Source organism: Carcharodon carcharias, chromosome 20 (genome assembly GCF_017639515.1).
Source record: "Carcharodon carcharias isolate sCarCar2 chromosome 20, sCarCar2.pri, whole genome shotgun sequence".
Lineage (NCBI taxonomy): Eukaryota > Metazoa > Chordata > Chondrichthyes > Lamniformes > Lamnidae > Carcharodon > Carcharodon carcharias.
Genome location: NC_054486.1, coordinates 68,434,123 through 68,454,507, shown reverse-complemented (window position 1 = coordinate 68,454,507; position 20,385 = coordinate 68,434,123). Strand labels below are relative to the sequence as shown.

General features: G+C 41.7%; 1 protein-coding gene across 4 annotated transcripts in view; it reads left to right on the top strand.

The window, feature by feature from the left end:
- The first annotated feature begins 6,423 nt into the window (after positions 1 to 6,423).
- The window catches only part of LOC121292827, a 58,343-nt gene continuing 44,381 nt past the window's right edge, over positions 6,424 to 20,385 (top strand). The window contains exons 1-2 of one of the 4 annotated variants that reach the window (XM_041215273.1): positions 6,424 to 6,719; positions 11,316 to 12,703. In XM_041215273.1, coding sequence (XP_041071207.1) covers positions 11,729 to 12,703 — 975 coding nt within the window. In that variant the 5' untranslated portion in view covers positions 6,424 to 6,719; positions 11,316 to 11,728. Of the gene's footprint in view, positions 6,720 to 6,792; positions 7,332 to 11,315; positions 12,704 to 20,385 lie in introns of those variants that run through there. The other 3 variants (XR_005946341.1, XM_041215271.1, XM_041215274.1) reach the window with 3 other exon arrangements.

Genomic DNA, 20,385 nt, shown 5'->3' with positions numbered 1-20,385 from the left:
GTGAATGTGGCATCCATGACCTCATGGATGCATTTGTCGGGGAGGCTTGTGATATTCCACTGAGGTCACCTGTGGAGCCCTGAAAAGAGCCACTGGAGTAGAAATTGAGCGCCTCAGTCACTTTCACGGCCACTGACAGTGGATGCCCTCCATGTCCCCACAGCGCCAAACCCTGCCGTTGCTGGCATATGTGACTGATCAGTTCCCTAGACATGCGCAGTCTTCAGCAACACTGGTTCTTGGTCATCTGCAGAATGAAAGGCAGCGTCTATAGCCCCTGGGTCTAGCTAGGCGCCGGCCAGCAATGGCTCGCTGTGGCTCTTTGGCACCGTGTGCGGGAGCCCCAGCTGCCCCTTCTTCCTGAGGGTGCTACTCCTCCCTCTGCACAGCCAGGAGTCTTGGACACTCTCTCCTCCATCGTCTTCGCTTTCTGTAGACCACGAGGCATACAGCTAGATCACCAGGCTCTATGACCCTGATGTACTCCTCCTGCAGGAAGAGAGAGGTGTGTGGATTAGCATGAGTGTATCAAGAACCTGTCCTGATTAAGTCTGAAGGCCCCTTAATGCACCACTTGGATGGCCAGAGATTAGTGCACTGCATTGATACCAGAAACCCCAACGACCTCCCCCCCACTCCACCCAACTGATTGATGGCAGCTTTGCCCACTGGACTGCATGCTGTGCTCTCAGCTCAGGTGCAGGTATTCTCCTAACCCACACTGCAAGGCAGCACTGTTAGCTTGAACCATGGGTGACACTGGTCCAAACCTAAATTATGACATTGCAAGTGGCTGTGAGTGCTTCCACCAATGACTGCTCCACGTCCTGCTTTAACAAGGAGATTGTACAATGTTAAAAACAAAAAAACTGCAGATGCTGGAAATCCAAAACAAAAACAGAATTACCTGGAAAAACTCAGCAGGTCTGGCAGCATCGGCGGAGAAGAAACGAGTTGACGTTTCGAGTCCTCATGACCCTTCGACAGAACTTCTGTCGAAGGGTCATGAGGACTCGAAACGTCAACTCTTTTCTTCTCCGCCGATGCTGCCAGACCTGCTGAGTTTTTCCAGATTGTACAATGTGCCTAGTTGTCCAATTGTTCTTCAGTCCACTAAAATGCTCACTGCTTTACAGTCTGTGTCTGAGGGATAAAAAGCACTTGGTAGCACTTTGATGCCTCTGTGTTGCCTCAGTGGGCAGAGAATCTAGAGGCCCAGCTCCAATCATATCAATGTGGCTGCGCCTGAACTGTCTCAGCTGCAGAGGAATGGTCATTTTATATAAGGTTTCCCTAATGTGTGGCCGCTTCCCTCACCCAACCCACTCCGCACGTGCTTGTGCACTACCTTCAACTGCCGGGCAGCCCTTACCCACACTCCCCAAGTCACCTAACTACAGCGCAACCTTTTCCCCTCCCAACACACCTCAACAGCAGGATAGCCTTTGTGCAGTGGGTAGTATATGTGCCTCCCCCACCCCCAACCAACGTGCCCCAGGCTCTAAGTCCAACAGGCAATCCAGGCAAGCACCTCGCAACGTTACTGTGTACTCACCTGTGAGTTAACCTCAGGTGCAGCCAGCCAACTACATGCCTTTCATATGCTGTTGTGAAACATGTCGGCATGAAATCATGCTGACATGGGCAGACGATCCAGCAGGTCTGGATGATTCTGGCGGGCTGGGCTTATAATGACATAAAGGTGTATTACAATGGGGTTCCCGATGGCAGGAAATGCACCCCCACCATCAGCGAGTGAAGCGGGTTTCACAGCGGCGTGAATCCGATTTTTGGCCTTCTCGCCATATTGTCTGCTCACGCCATTGAAAACGCCCGATGCCAGCAGGAAACATTCCCCCATTATCTGCTGGTTCCCCTTTATCTGCCCTGCTTGTTATGTCCTCAAAGTACTCTAATAAATTCCTCAAACCTGATTTCCCTTTCATAAATCTATGTTGACTCTGCTTGATTGCATTATGATTTTCTAAATGTTCCACTACTACTTTCTTAATAATGGATTCCAGCATTTCCCAGTGACAGATGTTAGACTAACTGGCCTGTTGTTCCCTACTTTCTATCTCCCTCCTTTCTTGAATAGGGGAGTTACATTTAGTACTGCACTTGGAGTGCCAGCCTTGATTTTTGTGCTCACATCCTGGAGTTAAATTTAAACCCACAACTTTTTGACATGGAAGCACGAGTACCAACCACTGAGCCACAGCTAACACTGCCTACTTTGTCATCTTTTGTTCCATAAATTTGCTTAGTTAAAAACCTAAATGTTTTGAAACTCTACCATTTTTAGGAGATGGAAAAAAATTCCTGTGGCAATGCAATAGATTGCGTAGCAATAGTAATTAAAGAAAAGACTTTTCTCATTGCTTTGCTTTGCTGTTTCGAAGACCTATTGAGATATCAAGCCATAAGAAGCTGAGACACACTCTGACAAAAATTAACCATTTATTTGAATTTTCAGTCGATAACTCCAAAATACACAGATTAACATCTGTCGCTGCTGTTTTCTGTAAATTGGAGGGAATCACACGGTGCCTTGATAAGTATGCACATCTCAGGGCAAGGCAGAGATGAGACATGCTTGGTTGTGGATATGTGATTGCATTGCTGCCACTGTAAATGAATGGAATCCTTTTGACAGGCCATTCAAAGTATTTGGCACAAATCAATTAAACATGCCATGTTATTCAATTCCAATACTCCTGAGGTAACTGATATCCTGAGAAAGTGATTCTTGACTGACAGCTAAGTCTGTAATGAAGAAATGGATCAGGCTTGTAAACAGGCAGGACCAATGATTCTTTGTAGTTCTTGATGATTGACTATGTGGCTAGGGGTTTCTCGTCACAGGTTTATATTGAGAAACTTGTGTTTAGTTCATCTTAGTCTAGATCCATCAAAGACTGCGCTAAGTTAGTGATTTCATTGTTTCATCAAACTTTAATGTATGTTGAAAGCTTGCCAAGGAACCACATCTTTATTGTTTTTGATGTATTGTGAAAGGTAATGAGCTTTGTAAATGACTAAATAGTGTTTTATACTGATTACATTAATTTACTTGTTCTATGCTAAATAAGTTATCTAGCGATTTATGGCCGAAGTATCATCTTAGCAAGAGACACTCTGCAGGCAGGGAGGCACATGGGTTAACCAGGATAACAGGCTTCCCAATGGTGCAGCTGCATGCATGTAGTTCTGCGCACCACCCCCCTCCCTCCCCGCCCCTACCCACGTTAATGGGGATACTGTATCTGCCAGGGATATGATTCAGTCCTTCTCCTCCCCCTCCTGAGACAGCCTCCAGATCCCAGGAAATAGTGGCTGGGATCTCATAATTTGGAAGGCATAGCCCGCCACCATAAACGTGGAGACCCTCCTGGGCTTGTACAGGAGACAGCCCTCCTGAATGGTCTAAGAGACCAATGGCTTCTTCCACATGTTGCTCCATAGCTTTCACTAAAGGCCCACTGACCTCGCTTGGCAGGATGATGGAAGGGAGTAGTGAGTCAAGTGTGGAGTAGGTAGCCCTTGTCACCACGTAACCATCCTGTTGTCTCCCTTGAAGGCCTAAAGACAGTGATGCATTTGGGCAGGACAAACAAGACATGGGAATACACGATGAATGGTAGGACCCTGGGAAGTACCAAGGATCAGAGGGACCTTGGTGTGCATGTCCACCGGTCCCTTAAGGCAGCGGGACAAGTAGATTAGGTGGTTAAGAAGGCATGTGGGATACTTGCCTTTATTAGCTGAGGCATAAAATATAAGAGCAGAGAGGTTATGCTGGAACTATATAAAACTGGTTAGGCCACAGCTAGAGTATTGCATGCAGTTCTGGAATCCGCAATCTAGGAAGGAAGTGATTACACCGGAGAGAGTGCAGAGGAGATTTACCAGGATGTTGCCTGGGCTGGAGAGTTTTAGTTATGAGGAGAAATTGGATAGACTGGAGTTATTTTCCCTGGAGCAGAGGAGATTGAGGGGGGACATGACTGAGATGTATAAAATTATGAGGGGCATAGATGGGGTGGACAGAAGTATTTGGATGTGCACTTGCAATGCCATGGCATACAAGGCTATGGGCTTGCTGGAGAATGGGATTAGAATAGTTGGATGCTTGTGTGACCGGCGCAGACTTGATGGGCCGAAGGGCCTTCTTCTGTGCTGTAGACTTCTATGACTCTATGGCTGTGTGAGTGGGAAGTACTGACTGTTACAGGATAAAAGCATCATGGGTGCTGCCAGGATAGAGGGCATTCACTAAGATAAATTTTATGGTGTAGTCACACACCAATTGCACATTGCCCTTGTGGTTGCAGTATCACTCCCTTTGGCATGAGGAACCAACAGAGCATTCGATGGTGCCCTCCACCACCAGGAAGCCTCCTATTTTGGCAAACCCACATGCCCTTTCATCCTGGTCTTCCTTCCTCAGGAAGAAGAGGATGAAGTCCCCTCTCCTTCTGTAGACTGCCTCTGTGACCTCCTACGTACTTCTGGGAATGATAAATTGTGACACATTTCTAATGTTCCAGCACCCTCCTGGAACAAATTAGTTGCACAGAGCAAAAGAGAGATGGAAATCTTCCCAGCCGTTGAAGGTCATCCTCATGCTGGTTTGAAGCTCCAGGTCATCATGAAGGTCTTGACATAACTCAATCACTACCTCCTCAGAGAAGCATAACCACCTAAGGCGCTGCTTCTGGCTCATCCCAACATAGTGGGAGGGGGAAGATCCAGTTGTCATGGTCCATGTAGGTACCAAAGACATACGCAGGACAAAGAAAGAGGTTCTGTATAGCCAGTATAAGGACCTAGGCACCAAATTAAGAAGCAGACCTCAAAGGTCATAATCTCTAGATTATTACCTGAGCCATGTGCAAATTTGCGTAGGACAAATCAGATTAGGGAGATGAATGTGTGGCTCAAAGACTGGTGTGGGAGAAGTGGGTTCCAGTTTCCAGAGGTTTGGCGCCAGTACTTGGGAAAGTGGGATCTATACCATTGGGACAGTCTATGCCCAAACTGGGCTGGGTTCTTGCAAGCCGCATGACTAGGGAAGTAGAGAGAGTTTTAAACTAGATAGTGGGGGCAAGGGATCAAATTTGGGAAGGTGTGGCAAATCAAAGAGCAGTGACAAGCCAAAAGAAAAAGGTATTGTTACAGAAAATAAAAAACAGACAGTGACAGGAAGGGATAGCGTACAAATCTATCAGTAAATCAACAGATGAAACTGGAGATTATAAAAAGAATTAGAGGGTAAAATTAAAAGCTCTGTATCTGAATAAAGTAGCATTTGAAACAAAACATATGAACTGAGAATGCACATAGAAATAAATAATAACTATTTGACAGCCATTACAGAGACATGACTGCAGGAGGATATGGATTAGAAACTGAATATTGAAGAGTACAGAGTATTTAGGGAGGATGAGATGTGAGAAAAAGGTGGAGGGGTGGCTTTGTTAGTTAATGATGGTACTAGCACAATAGAGAGGGAAATCAGGACGTGGAAACAGTTTGGGTAGAGATGAGAAATGGTAAAGACAAGGAGTCACTAGTGGGACTTGTGTACAGGCCCCCTAACAGTAACCACATGGTAGGGTTGAGCATAAGGGAAGAAATAATTGGAGCTTGTCAGAACGGCATGGCGATAATCATGGGAGATTTTAGTTTACAAATAGACTGGAAAAGTTAGATGGGTGAAGATAGCCTAGATGAGGTGTACATTGAATGTTTTTGGGATAGTTTCTTAGAACAGCATGTTCTGGAGCCAACCAGAGAGCAGGCTATGCTAAACCTGGTATTATGCAATGAAATGGGAGTAATTAATGATCTCATAATGAAGGCGCTGCTAGGTAGCAGCAACCATAATATGACTGAATTTTACATTAAGTTTGATGGAGAGAGGAATGGGTCTGTGACCAAGTTTTCAAACTTAAATAAGGGCAATTATGAGGACATGAAAGCTGAGCTGGCTAAAGTAAATTGGAAAATTAGGTTAAAGGCTAGGTCAATAGAGATACAATGGCTAATATTTAAGGGGATATTTCAGAATAGATACATTCCAACAATTAAGAAAAAGTCCAAGGGATGGACACACCATCCATGGTTAACTAGAAAGGTTAAAGATATTATCAAACTTAAAGAAAAAGCATATAATTGTGCAAACATAGGTGGAAGGCCAGATGATTGGACAGAATATAAAGAACAGCAAAGAATGACTAAAAGACTAACAAGGAGGGCAAAATTAGAGTTGAGAGTATGTGACTCAAATCGGAAAATGCTGGGAATACTTAGCAGGTCAGTCAGCGTCTGTGGAGAGGCAAACCTTTTGCCTGAAACCTGTGACTCCATCACTTTGGCGTCAATAGACAACCTAAGAAAACATCGCAACAGGAAATGCGCGTAGCACTCTTGCAGGTCTGGCAGCCTCTGTGGAGAGAGACGGGAACTGCTCTCATATGAAATCATCGACCTGAAAGGATACGCTTTCCATCGCTTGTGTCAGACGCCAGGAACTGCCCAGGGAAGAGCTCGAATCTCCCGGCTTTCTCAGAGCGCGGAAGGTTGGGCTGGGTGACGTGTGTAACAATTCCAGAAGTGGAATCCGGGAGGCGGGCTGCTCTTAAATCTGAGACTGCTTACTGGGGCTCATAGCTGGTTCCCCAGGAGCGGGGAGCGGCGGAGCAGACAGGCCACAGGTACTGGCAGGCGGGGGTCAGGATTCAGGCTGAAACGGGAAACCCTCTCCTGTTCTCTGGCCCCGGTTTTTTTTTCTCTGTTCAGTTTTTCAGGCTTAAGGATCTGCCGGCTCCGCCCGTTGTCGGAGGGCAACTGATCCCAGTCCTGCTGGTTGTAGCGGGGGCTGTGGGAGTTACTGAGCTCTCGCTGTATTGCATCTCTCTCCCTTTCTGGGTACTGATCAACATTCGTGTTGGAGTTAAAAAGCTGGTTGGGAAGGTTTTACTAATCGCGACATCGGAAAAGTGCGGGGTTGAATTTATGCTAACGAGGTCGATCATTAACCCCACTTTAATGTATATTTTCAAGAGTGATGTGCGCCTAATTAAGTCACATTTAAACTAAAAGTAAGAGCATTTCGCTTCAAATAAGTGAGAATTGTCGGGTCTGTTTTAATTGGAAGAGTACTGGCTGGAAACGTACCGACCGTATATGCTCGTTTAAAATGTAATTCTTAATATGCATTGGAAAAGCTGAGAGCACACGAAAGCATTTGGAGAGAGACTTGTCTTCTGGGGAATTTTTCTACGAGGGTGTTGTTAACGTGCCATCATTTCCACTCATGTCAGTAGGTACATGTTTTCTTTCAACTTTTGCAAAATGACAGCAGATTGTGAAACTGAATTGATAAGCGTTGTCACTTCCGGGTGTGAAGTGATTTTAATATTGTGCGCAACATGTTTAGACTGATGGGTGCATTAATATACTGTTTTTGCGCTGCTATTCATAACGATCCTAGTCCCTCAAGGGCTAACAGGTCTTAAGTTAATTCCTGTAGTTATATCTATTGCCATTAGTGAATATCAATACAATATTACTGTTCCTGTAAATATACGATTTTAAAATACAGTAATACTAATATTGTATAGTAAAATAAACTGCATTGATAATTGAGAGGTTTTAGTAAGTTTAAACGAGGTATATTTGAAGGATTGAATGTAGCATTTTGCCAATTAAAAATCAAGAGGGTAAAAAAAAGTTCAGCAAAAAATGTTTGCAAACTCACAGCTGCTTGTTATCTAGTTTTTGTTATATTTAAGCTATACAATTTGTGAGGGGGAGGGGGGTGTTAGGAGAGATAAGAAAATGGTGAACAAAGTGGGACACTATGTTTCTGAAGTATGCACAAAGTTAAATCTAGAGACTCCCAAGTCAGGGGTGATGGCACAGGTTGAAAGGTTGTTCAATCTTATTTGCCGGGGGTGGGGTAGAGGGGTGGGTGGAAGGCGATAAATCAATAACAATAAATGGGGGATAACAGTAAAATCTGGGATTTACATGAAAGCTATCTAGATTGAAAACAAGGATCTTTTATTACCACAGGAGAGACTTGACCATGTTTTATGTGCAAAGGGAACTGTAAAATGTTTTCTGATTATGGTACTGTCAATCGTTTCTGTTGCATTCCAAAAAATATAAGCACTGAGGTTAAAACAATAGAAAACTGTTATCAAAGTTTGTGTGACCAGGACTTAACCTGCTGAAGGGCAAACTTTAACCAGCTGGCAACAGTATGGTCTTTGTACTACCTTATAAATGACTCCTGCAGTGTTTTCACCAAGTGGAATACCACAACTGACTATTGATGAGGCTAGCAGAACGATTCTTTACTCTTTAATTAAGAACATATGCATTATTCCAATGTCAGCGCATTAGCTTTCAAATAATTTGGCCTGTTAGAAACTATTTCTTAATTATGCTTCAATTCGAGGTTGGAAATTTATTCTTAAAGCTTGAGTACTCTTTGTAAATACAATGCTTACAAAAATAAAGATTTGACTTTTTTGTGGAAGTAAAACCACCCTAACTTGAGAAAGGATGGTTAGATCTGAACAGCCAAAAATTATGTTAAGGTAGAAATGAGCAGGAGGCATATAAAATATTTGGGGTGACTAAAGAGGGCTTTTAAATTAAATTTCTTTTCGAAGAAAAACCTTGTCCAAAGGTAAATGTTTTAGAAATGTCTAACTGAAGTTTCTAAACATTGCCATCTCCAGAATGTTGAGTATGTGAATTACAATCCAGAAGCTTTTTGTAAGATGTTTTTCCAATTCATATGGCAATAGTTTCTTTCATCTTTTAAAGTCGACTTAGTCATTTAGTCATCTATGTAGCTTTCTTTATTGATACTATGAGACAGTTTCACTAAAGTATTTTCCAAAAATACTGCTTTGAAAAATCTCCACAATATATTTGAGATTGTCACAAATTTCAGAATCAGAAACTATATGCTCAAACTTAGAATTAAGGTGAACTGGCTATTTGATATTTAACTAGCTTACACAGTGAGAAATAATATATAGACTGGGAGACATAGTTTGAACATTTTATGGTAGATTTAGATGTTTGACAAGAGTGGGCAATTGAAAGTAGTAAGTTTTGGGATGAACCAGATGAATTGCAATATTTCCTGATATATATATTTTCCACAGATCTGCAGTTATTAAACTAATTAATTTGAGCTTGTTTTATGGTGGGGGAAAAGTCGCCACTGCTTTTTTACATTTATCTTTTAGAAACTTCCTATTGGTGTTCACATTCACAGGGATAATCTCAGCCTTGCCTCTTAATCTTTTTAGTAAACTTAAGCCAAGATTAAATCATTGCCCTCTTGTCTGATAACCAAACTAAACACAATTAATACAAATCCTCAAAAATTTCAATGTAATTGCCAATCACACATTTTTGTATCTGTTCATTCCCTGCTTTGAAATTTGGTAACCAGTGTATTTCACATTGAATTCATGAATCCTCTGGTTGTTTGGAGAGTAATGAATGATGTGTTCCCTTTAAAATACACTGACCATAGCATATTTTGAATCAGAGTAACATCCTTGTGTGCCATACATTTTACTGAAGTAAAATTACTATATTGATCAGCTAGAAAGGTTCCTCTGTCAACTTTGCTCAGTGTTCAAACACTGAAGGAGGGGTTTCCTATTTCACCGAGAGCAGTTGTTGCTGGCTACCCTATGCTTATTTAATTCACTAGTCAAAATGGTTGCTGGCTATGACCTTTGTCATGCATCAAGACTCCACGGACCCAAAGGTGACATGTCAGCATAATGTTGAGATCATTAAAATAAAAGCAGAAAACTGGGCATTCTGGAAATCTGAAATAAAAACAGGAAATGCTGAAAAAACACAACAGATCTGGCAGCATCTGTGGAGAGAGAAACAGACTTGAAACATCACCGCTGTTTCTCTCTCCTCAGTTGCTGCCAGACCTGCTGTGTTTTTCCAGCATATCCTGATTTTATGTTGAGATCATTATTGTGGTCAACCAAAGATAACTGTTAGGACACCACTATCTTAAGATCAGATATGCTGCTACTCAAATGCGCCAATTAAAAATTGGGTAAATGACATTTGAGATTTTTGAAAATCTACCCATTCAACAAAATACAACATTAATTTGCACTGTGCAAATAGACTTTTAATTATTCAGATTTTTTCTTCTAAATTCAAAAATAATTAGGTCTTTTTTTAAAATATAAGTTTAACCCAGTCGTACTAGTCCAGTCAGAAGATCATAAGTCTCATTTGCAGAGGTGCTGCTGTTCAGGTGAGAAGTGAAACCAAGGTCTTGTTTTCCTGTACCACTGAATGTAAAAGATCCCACAGCATTATTGTTAAAGAAAAGTGTGGAGTCTTCCCAGTGTCATCTGGGAGCAAACACCACCACTGTCAGTTTCTTATTCTCTTTTTCACTCCTTTAAGCTAAAATAGTAGAGCAGAGAGCATACTGATCAGAATTTTCATTTAGGGGATGTGGGCAGCACCATGGGTCTGGAGTCACATGTAGGTATGTACATAGACCAGATTTCCTTCTCTGAAGGACATTAATGAACCAGATGCTTTTTTTTATAACAATTGACAATGGCTTAATGGTTATTACTAGACTTTTAACTCCAGATTTCCTACCTTCTGTGGTTGGATTGTGAACCTAGATCCCCAGACTACTAGTCTAGCAATAATACCACTGCACCATCACTTCACCACGAAATGCTTTAGGTTAAATCTCTGGTAACTCTTTCACACTAATAGTGGGGCTATTACAAATTATCTCGGTACCCCAAGCTAGGGAAATCATCCCAAGTTTGAATTCCTATTTTGTTGCACAAGGATCCCTGCTGAAGATTGTTGTGGACTGCCATTGAGGATGATTGGGTTTGACTTTGATATGTCTTATCATTATACCACAGCCTGTTTCATCATCTCTTGGTGATGAAACTTAAACAGGAAAGGAGGAGCAAACTTGTGTTTACTTGCTTGCAAAATGCAAAGTCTTTATGCAAATCCAGTTTTCTAAACCTTTCTTTACATTAATTTTTGAGATATGGTCTTTTATAAGCCAATGTTTATTGCCCTTCCCTTATTGCCCTTGAGAAAGTTGTGGAGAGCTACCTTCTTGAACCGCTGTAAGAGTGTCTAATAAGCCAGAACTGATGTTGGTCTGGGTATAAAAGCCTTTTGTGTACTTCCATAATACCATGCTTGATCTGACAAATATGCAAAGAATGTTTCACTTTGTTATTTTTCATTTCTTTTTACAGACTGAAGGAGACAATTGGCACAAATGCTGAAGGTCATATGAAAACAACACTAGCCGTGATGGGAATACAACCTAATTTATAAAACCATAAACTGCAAAATAAAAGTGTGCGTTCAAATATTGCAAATGTAATTTGCAAATTAATACAAATATGTTGAATTAACACAAAAGCATGTAAACTGCAACACAGTTCAGTTAACAAAGACTGACCTGTTTCCTCTTTTAAGCTGTTTCATTAGTAACTTTAAACTGAGATGTTAAGTATGTTGAGTTACACGAAAGCTAGAAACAGAATAGAGTAATGGAAGTCATTTTCCATTTTAACTTCATAACCAATCAGTCCCTTGAGAGTTATTTCTGAATTATCGTTGTATAATTCCATGGTAGCACTGTCATCAACCATGTGCTATCAACATGATAACTGGTGTTGCAGATTATCAAGAAAGCTCACCAGCAGTACATTTGCAACAGGATGAAAAAAATGTAAATGCAAATAACTTTCCCCAGAACATGGCAGAATGCTTCATGAAACTGAACAGCATAAATGGAAATGTGGAAATTTCTATTCCTTTGGACGATTGTGGATTAGATGTCAGAAATCCATCTATGAACCAGAATTCTATGGAGGAACAAGATCCTGGTGAAATTGACAAAATCCGAAGAGAGAGAACTGTACTGGAAACTCATAGATCTTTCAACTTAGAAGCATTAGATCCCAGTGATTCAATTAATGCCAGCTTAGCAGGCTACATGGAGGATCCTGTTAGCAACATGAAGCATATCTTAAATGGAGCTGAGTTAGTGAGTGTGAGAGAGGGTTTACAGCTTAATGCTTCAACAAACACCTCAAAAAACGAAGAAAGCAATGAGTTATGGAGTGACTTTGCAGGTTATGGTAAAGCATCTCAGTTTTGTGGTACATTTCATGAATTGTCTTTGAGGGAAAAGGATGATTTTGCTGAGAAGAGTTTCCAAAAACAAAGCTCCAAAAGTCTTAATGGCACCTTCATGAATCATCACTTTCCAATCCAACGCCATAAATCCACAAATGGCAAATGTGACAATGAATTGAAAGCCTCTGTTTCAATTATCGATGCTTGTGCTCCAAAGTTCAACATGTTAAAATTAAACTTTTCTGGGAATGCTGAAGGAGAACTACTTAGAGGCCACAATCCAGGCCAATCTGCAGCTTTTGTTGATGACAGTTTCATTGATTCTGCAGTGAATTGGACAACATTTGAAAGTAATGGCCAGTTAGATAATGACACACTTCAGATTGACTGTAGTGAAACTGAATTTTCAGACTTTGGTGCAACTGGAGCATTGTGCCCTACGAGCTCTCCATTTTCAGAAAACCAGGAGATTGTCTCTGCAGGTTCAGCTCTGAAGGTTAGTATTACAAGTTATTTTGTAAACAAATGATCATTAAGATAATTGCTTGGGAGAGTTGCTGATTTAACCTTTGGAATGTGGAATTAATTACTGGTAGAAAGTAAACATAGAAAATGTTTGGAAACACTCAGCAAGTCAGGCAAAATTTGTAAAGAAAGGAAAATAGCCTGACTGAATGTTATGTGCATTTTTGTTCTTTTTTCAAGTTTCCAACATATATGCAAAATGTTGCTTTGATTAGTGGTGGAATGATAAGCTGAGGAGTGACTCAACTCTAACCTTTCATTTTGCTTCCTCACGTGACCTGCCCCTAAAAATCTTTCAGCCAGTGCTAATATCATCTGTGCTTGCCACTTTTAGTAAAAAAAATCTATCGAAGCAAACAAAACAATGAGGATTTCAAAGAATTTTATAACTGGTAATGAAAGAAGATGCTGATGGTGAAACTCCTACTTGAGTTTTTGTAACATGCTGAAGGAAAAAAATAATGAAGTGAGTTGCAAGGTTGTAATGTCTAGCTTATCTGGAAAAAGGAAGTTAAATTACAAATTCATATCTGTCAAATGATATCTTATACAGCTAAGATCTTGTTTTTCTGATGACTTTGCTGCAATATTGCCAAAAATGGGCACTGCATTGTTTCTTGCCACCTATGTGGCTTTTTTAGGCTAGTCAGTCTTTTATCATTGCTGAGCAAGTGCCATTTAGGAGTTTAGCACATTCTGGGCCCACAGACTAGCCATGGTAAAACCTGTATTTAGAAAGATTGGTTAAATGAGTGGCAGTGAAACAAAAACCGGAAATGCTGGATTGCTCAACAGGTCAGGCACCTTCCGAGTACTGAATCCTTCCTCGGAATTGTGTGTGAGTAGCTAAAGGGCAGGTAAGAATAGGAAACATGGAAAAATGATGAGGAGCAGGCTTCCACATACGGGAGTTTGTGAAAGGTGAAATCAAGATGATACCAAGAGTGCAAACCACCCCAGCAGTATAATGCTCCAAAGTGGGAGAGATTTCCCACATTGAGCACCGATCTACACATCCTCCCTAGTTGGCAAAAATGCTGGTGAGAGGAGAACAATTTCAGTTTGGGGCTCCTATTGTTTCTAATTTACATAAACTAGGATTGGATATGAGCATCAAACTTTAGGATGGGCTGTTTATGGAGGTTGGAGGGTAGAAGGCAGGCCAGGATAGCATTGCGATAGTTAATTCAGAAGATAAAGGCATGTTTAAAGATTTTGGCAACAGGCAGGCAACTTCTGGAATAAAACAGAAAGAGTTAACTCTGTTTCTCTCTCCATGAGAACCATGAGACCATAAGACATAGGAGCAGAAATTAGGCCATTTGGCCCATCAAGTCTGCTCCGCCATTCAATCATGGCTGATAAGTTTGTCAATCCTATTCTCCCGCCTTCTCCCCATAACCTTTGATCCCCTTACCAATCAAGAACCCATCTATCTTGGTCTTACATACACTCAATGACCTGGCCTTCTGTGGCAATGAATTCCATAGATTCACCACTCTCTGGCTAGAGAATTTCTCCTCATCTCTGTTCTAAAAGGTCTTCCCTTTACTCTGAGGCTGTGCCCTCAGGTCCTAGTCTCTCCTACTAATGGAAACATCTTCCCCACATCCACTCTATCCAGGCCTTTCAGTATTCTGTAAGTTTCAATCAGATCCCCCCTCATCCTTCTAAACTCCATCGAGTATAGACCCAGAGTCCTCAAACGTTCCTCATATGTTAAGCCTTTCATTCCTGGGATCATTCTCGTGAACCTCCTCTGGATCCTCTTCAGGGCCAGCACATCCTTCCTGAGATACGGGGCCCAAAATTGCTCACAGTATTCTAAATGTGGTCTGACCAGAGCCTTATAAAGCCTCAGCAGCACGTCCCTGCTTTTATATTCTAGTCCTCTCGAAATAAGTGCCAACATTGCATTTGCCTTCCTAACTACCGACTCAACCTGCAAGTTAACCTTAAGAGAATCCTGGACTAGGTCTCCCAAGTCCCTTTGCACTCCAGATTTTGGAATTCTCTCCCCATTTAGAAAATAGTCTATGCCTCTATTCTTCCTACCAAAGTGCATGACCTCACACTTCTCCATTTTGTATTCCATCTGCCCATTTCCATTCTTTGCCCATTCTCCGAACCTGTCTAAATCCTTCTGCAGCCTCCCTGCCTCCTCAATACTACCTGTCCCTCCATATATCTTTGTATCATCTGCAAACTTAGCCAGGATGCCCTCAGTTCCTTCATCTAAATCATTAATGTATAAAGTGAAAAATTGTGGTCCCAACACTGACCCTTGCGGAACTCCACTAGTCACTGACCATCCTGAGAAGGACCCCCTTATCCCCACTCTCTGCCTCCTGCCAGACAGCCAATCTTCTATCCATGCTAATATCTTGCCTCTAACACCATGGGCTCTTATCTTACTGAGCAGCCTCCTGTGCGGCACCTTGTCAAAGGCCTTCTGGAAGTCCACGAAGATAACATCCATTGGCTCCCCTTTGTCTAACCTGCTCGTTACCCCCTCAAAGAATTCTAACAGATTTGTCAGGCATGACCTCCCCTTGATGAAACCGTGCTGACTTTGCCCTATTTTACCACGCACTTGCAAATATTCTGAAATCTCATCCTTAATAATGGACTCTAAAATCTTACCAACGACCGAGGTCAGGCTAATCGGCCTGTAATTTCCCATCTTTTGCCTCACTCCCTTCTTAAATAGGGGGGTTACATTAGCGATTTTCCAGTCCTCTGGGACCCTCCCTGACTCCAGTGATTCCTGAAAGATTACCACTAACGCCTCCACTATCTCTTTAGCTATCTCCTTCAGAACTCTGGGATGTAATCCATCTGGTCCAGATGATTTATCCACCTTCAGATCTTTCAATTTTCCTAGCACCTTCTCCTTGGTAATGGCCACCATACTCACCTCTGCCCCCCCGACTCTCTTGAACTTTGGGGATGTTACTCATGTCTTCCACTGTGAAGACTGACACAAAGTACCTATTCAGTTCCTCCGCCATTTCTTTGTTCCCCACTACTACTTCTCCAGCGTCATTTTCCAGTGGCCCAATGTCCACTTTTGCCTCTCTCTTACCCTTTTATATATCTAAAAATACTCTTGCAATCTTCTTTTATATTACTGGCTAGTTTACCCTCATATTTAATCTTCTCCCTCCTTATTTCTTTTTTAGTTGTCCTCTGTTGGTCTTTGTAGGCTTCCCAATCCCCTGGTTTCCCACTGCTCTTCGCCACATAGTATGCTTTCTATTTAGCTTTTATGCTGTCCCTGACTTCCCTTGTCAGCCATGGTTGCCTCGTCCTCCCTTTAGTATGCTTCTTCTTCCTAGGGATGAATTTTTGCTGTGTCTCCCAAATTACTCCCAGAAACTCCTGCCATTGCTGTTCCACTGTCTTTCCTGCTAGGCTCATCTCCCAGTCAATTCTAGCCAGCTCCTCCCTCATGCCTCTGTAGTTGCCTTTATTCAACTGTAATACTGTTACATCTGATTCCAGCTTTTTCCTCTCAAATTGCAGAGTAAATTCTATCATATTATGATCACTTCCTCCTAAGGGTTCCTTCACCTTAAGCTCCCTTATCAAATCTGCCTCATTACACATCACTAAAGCTAGAATTGCCTGTTCCCTAGTGGGCTCCACCACAAGCTGCTCCAATTTTCCAGTCCTCTGGGACCCTCCCTGACTCCAGTGATTCCTGAAAGATCACCACTAACGCCTCCACTATCTCTTCAGCTATCTCCTTAAGAACTCTGGGGTGTAATCCATCTGGTCCAGATGATTTATCCACCTTCAGATCACAATGGTTCTGAAAGATTTAGGGTCACTACTTGAACAGAGGTAGCCATTTACAATGTAAGCTAGCATGGGGGAACCAGGAAGGGAAGCTGATCAGTCAGCATTTTAGTGGGAACAGGGTCAAAGGAGAAAGAGGTAGAGCTAATGGATAAGGTGAACTGAATGGGAGCATTAAGGAAAAAAGAGGAGAAATGATGGGGTTTGGGACTAGAGAAAGAGGCAGCTTTTGGGGATGTGTGACTTATTGGACAAGGGGGAGAGACAGGTTTCAATCTTAATGACCAAAGTCCATAAATTCCTTTTCTTGGGATCCACTACCAACCTGATTTTCCCAGTCTACCTGCATATTGAAATCCCCCATGATCACTGTAACCTTGCCTTTCTTACACACCTTTTCTATCTCCTGGTGTATCTTGTGTCCCACATCCTGACTACCATTCGGAGGCCTGTACATAACTCCCATTATGGTTTTTTTTACCTTTTACAGTTCCTCAACTCTACCCACACAAATTCTACATCATCAGACCCTATGTCATTTCTTGCTATTGATTTAATTTCATTTCTTACTAACAAAGCAACCCCACTCCCTCTGCCAACCTGCCTATCTTTTCAATAGGATGTATATCCTTGGATATTTAGCTCCCAGTCCTGATCCCCTTGCAGCCATGTCTCCATGATGCCCACCACATCATACCTGCCAATTTCAATCTGCGCCATAAGCTTATTTACCTTATTTCGTATACTGCATGCATTCACATACACAGATGCTGCCAGACCTGCTGAGTTTTTCCAGCATTTTCTGCTTTTATTTCAGATTTCCAGCATCTGCAGTATTTTGCTTTTATTTTAGTAGGAAATTTTTGGAGATGATTTGGGGTTGGAAACACAGCTTGGGGTCAAATAGAACATCAAAGTTGCAAATAGTCTTACCCTTTGAAATGGTCAGGGAGAGGGATGTAGGGAGGATGTAGAGTTCTTGGCAGGCTCTGATTCAATGGCTTCACTCTTCTCAAAGTTTAAATGGAGGAAATTCACCTTATCCAAACTAGATGTCTGACAACAGAGGCAGTGGCGGGTTCAAGAGAAATGATGGAAAGTAGAGCTGAGTGTCATCTTGTGGAATCTAATCCCATTCTTTGGAAGGGGTGACATACAGATGAGCAAGAGGAAGGGTCAAAGATTGATCCATAAGAATTCCAGAGTTAATGGCATGGTGGCAGGAAGTGAAGCCATTGGTAGAAATGTTATGGTTATGATTGAATAATGAAGGGCAGAACCAAGCAAGGGCAGTTCCACTGAATTGGTCAATGGAGGAAAAGCATCAGAAGATTGTGTGATCAACCCTGTCAAAGGTTGCAGGAGGATCAAGAAGAAGAGAGCATGTGCCATGGTCACAGTCATAGGGGATGTCATTGGTGACCTTGATTAGTGCCATTTCAGTGCAGTGGCACCTACTGAGAGATTCAATAAAGTTAAGAGAAAAGGAGATTGGAGATGGGGTGATTAGTTTAGAAGGATGAAGCTGTCTAGGATGAGTTTTTTTTTTACAGAAGCATGATCACAATGGTTCTGAAAGATTTAGGGTCACTACTTGAACAGAGGTAGCCACTTACAATGTAAGCTAGCATGGGGGAACCAGGAAGGGAAGCTGATCAGTCAGCATTTTAGTGGGAATAGGGTCAAAGGAGCAAGAGGTGGATCTAATGGATAAGGTGAACTGAATGGGAGCATTAAGGAAAATAGGGGAGAAATGATGGGGTTTGGGACTAGAGAAGGAGGCAGCTTTTGGGGATGTGTGACTTATTGGACAAGGGGGAGAGACAGGTTTCAATCTTAATGACAAAAGTCCTTAAATAGGAAAGAAATAAGTAAGAAAGCAGGGTTTAAGGAAATAGTGGGTAGTGGAGAAAATAAGCAACTTTGTTTGCCAGACCGATTCTGGAGTGGTGTGTGGATAAATCAGTAGTGCACCAGGTATGCTCAAGTCTGCTTCATGGTCTTGAAGGAATGAAAATAGGCTTTATATCAGGGGTATTGGCCAAGGTGGGAGAGAGTAATGGGAGTAAGTGTATCAAAGGTGCAAGTGAGGATGTGGTTGAGCAAACTGACAGCTGCAAAAGTATTGTTGTGAATGAAGGGCCAAGGCTATACTGTTTGGAGTTTGAAAGTGCAGCTGTTGAGTGATTTGGGGGAGGGCTTTTTCCAGCAATCAATGCAAAAGGAAACTGGGTTGGAAAGCTCTAAGGGGATACAGGTGTTGAGATATAAAATTAGTTGATTGTAATATTTTCATTCTGCTCACAAATATGTTAGCTGCATTTTGCTAAGGCTTTGGAAGCATTCTCCTTTTGAGTCAACTGAAGAATTTTGTTCCATTTTCCTCACTGGAAGTTGTTTGTTCATACGAAAAGTGGTGTGATATATGCCCATATCACATTTAACTTTTTTGTTTCCCATTATGAGATGTCTCACCCTGCAATTTCATCCCTACCCTACCCATGGCAAAGATAAGATCTCAATCATCAGACTGGAATTGGGTCTTTAGCTCAAAGCTAAATAAAAACACTTCAAATCCCAGGCAGACATTCATCAACTAGAGGAAGACAGATTTACTTGGTTATTTGATTGAGCCATTTCAAGAGCACCAATTCTGGTGGTCTTTGTATCATCTGATGAAGAATAGAGAGAAAGTGTCATAAACCAGAGGATAGAGATTCATCTCAGATGCTGGTGCAAAATGGGCAGTACCAAAGTGTCTGCCTGCTTATCCACGTGGCCTGATATTTAGTTTTATTGTAGTCAATGGCATTAGATATTAGGTGCTGCGTTTCCCAGGCAGCTGATTTGATATCGCCATTTTCCGCCACCGCCTAAGATGAATTTCTACCCTCAGAATATTTCTGGCTTACAGCCTAAACCTTGTTAGCAACAGCTGAGGCTGAGGAAACTATGTTGCCATTGTATGTCTCTCAAGTTCTTTGGGGCAAGATTGCAGGCTTTACCTCAGTACTGTGTATTATTTGGTATTAATAGTTTCAAACAAGTTAAGCTAATCAATTAATAGATCTGCTCTGGTAGACATCCATGTGCCTGAAGAAGTGTTAGTAAGTTATATATTTTTGAATTTGCTGTTGCACAGCTTCAGAGGTGATATTTTGTATATCTAGTTAGGCTCTTTTATACCTTTAAGCCTTTTGATGAGATTTTTAGCAGAAACGCCAGTATTATATTCTATACAGAATTCAGGTTCCCGTCACAAAAATACTGTTAACATTTCCCCACTGAGTGATGGGATCAGTTTCTGTGCTTGTTCCAAATATGCTGTCCTGCTGACAATTCAAATGCAGATTAAAATCATTCATACCCAGAATTAAATTTTGAAATTGGACATTGATATCATTTTTTTTCAGATCACAGATTCATTTCACTTCTATCTTCTTTCACCTTAGCTGGGTGTGTCACAAATTGTTCAGTCAATGATCATGCTGATGTCTGCCTCATACTTATGTGATGCTTCTGTGTGCTGATGCTACATCTTTTTGTCATTTTGAGCTATCATTCCTTTTCTCCTTTTAAATGCTATCTTCTTGCACCTCCTCAATTCTGCATTGTTACTTTACAGCCTGTTTGTTTGGCTTTCTCATCTGTACTTGATCTAACTCTTATGATCCACCTTTCTCATACATATCTAAGTTCTGCTGAATGCTCCTGCTAAAATCACATACTCACAGAATTGTTATAGCGTAGAAGGAGGTCATTCGGCCCATAGTCTCTGCACATTTTTGAAATGTAAAAAAAAAGTCTATTTTTGCCCTCTGGGTTATACTCTTAATTCAAGATTGCTACCAC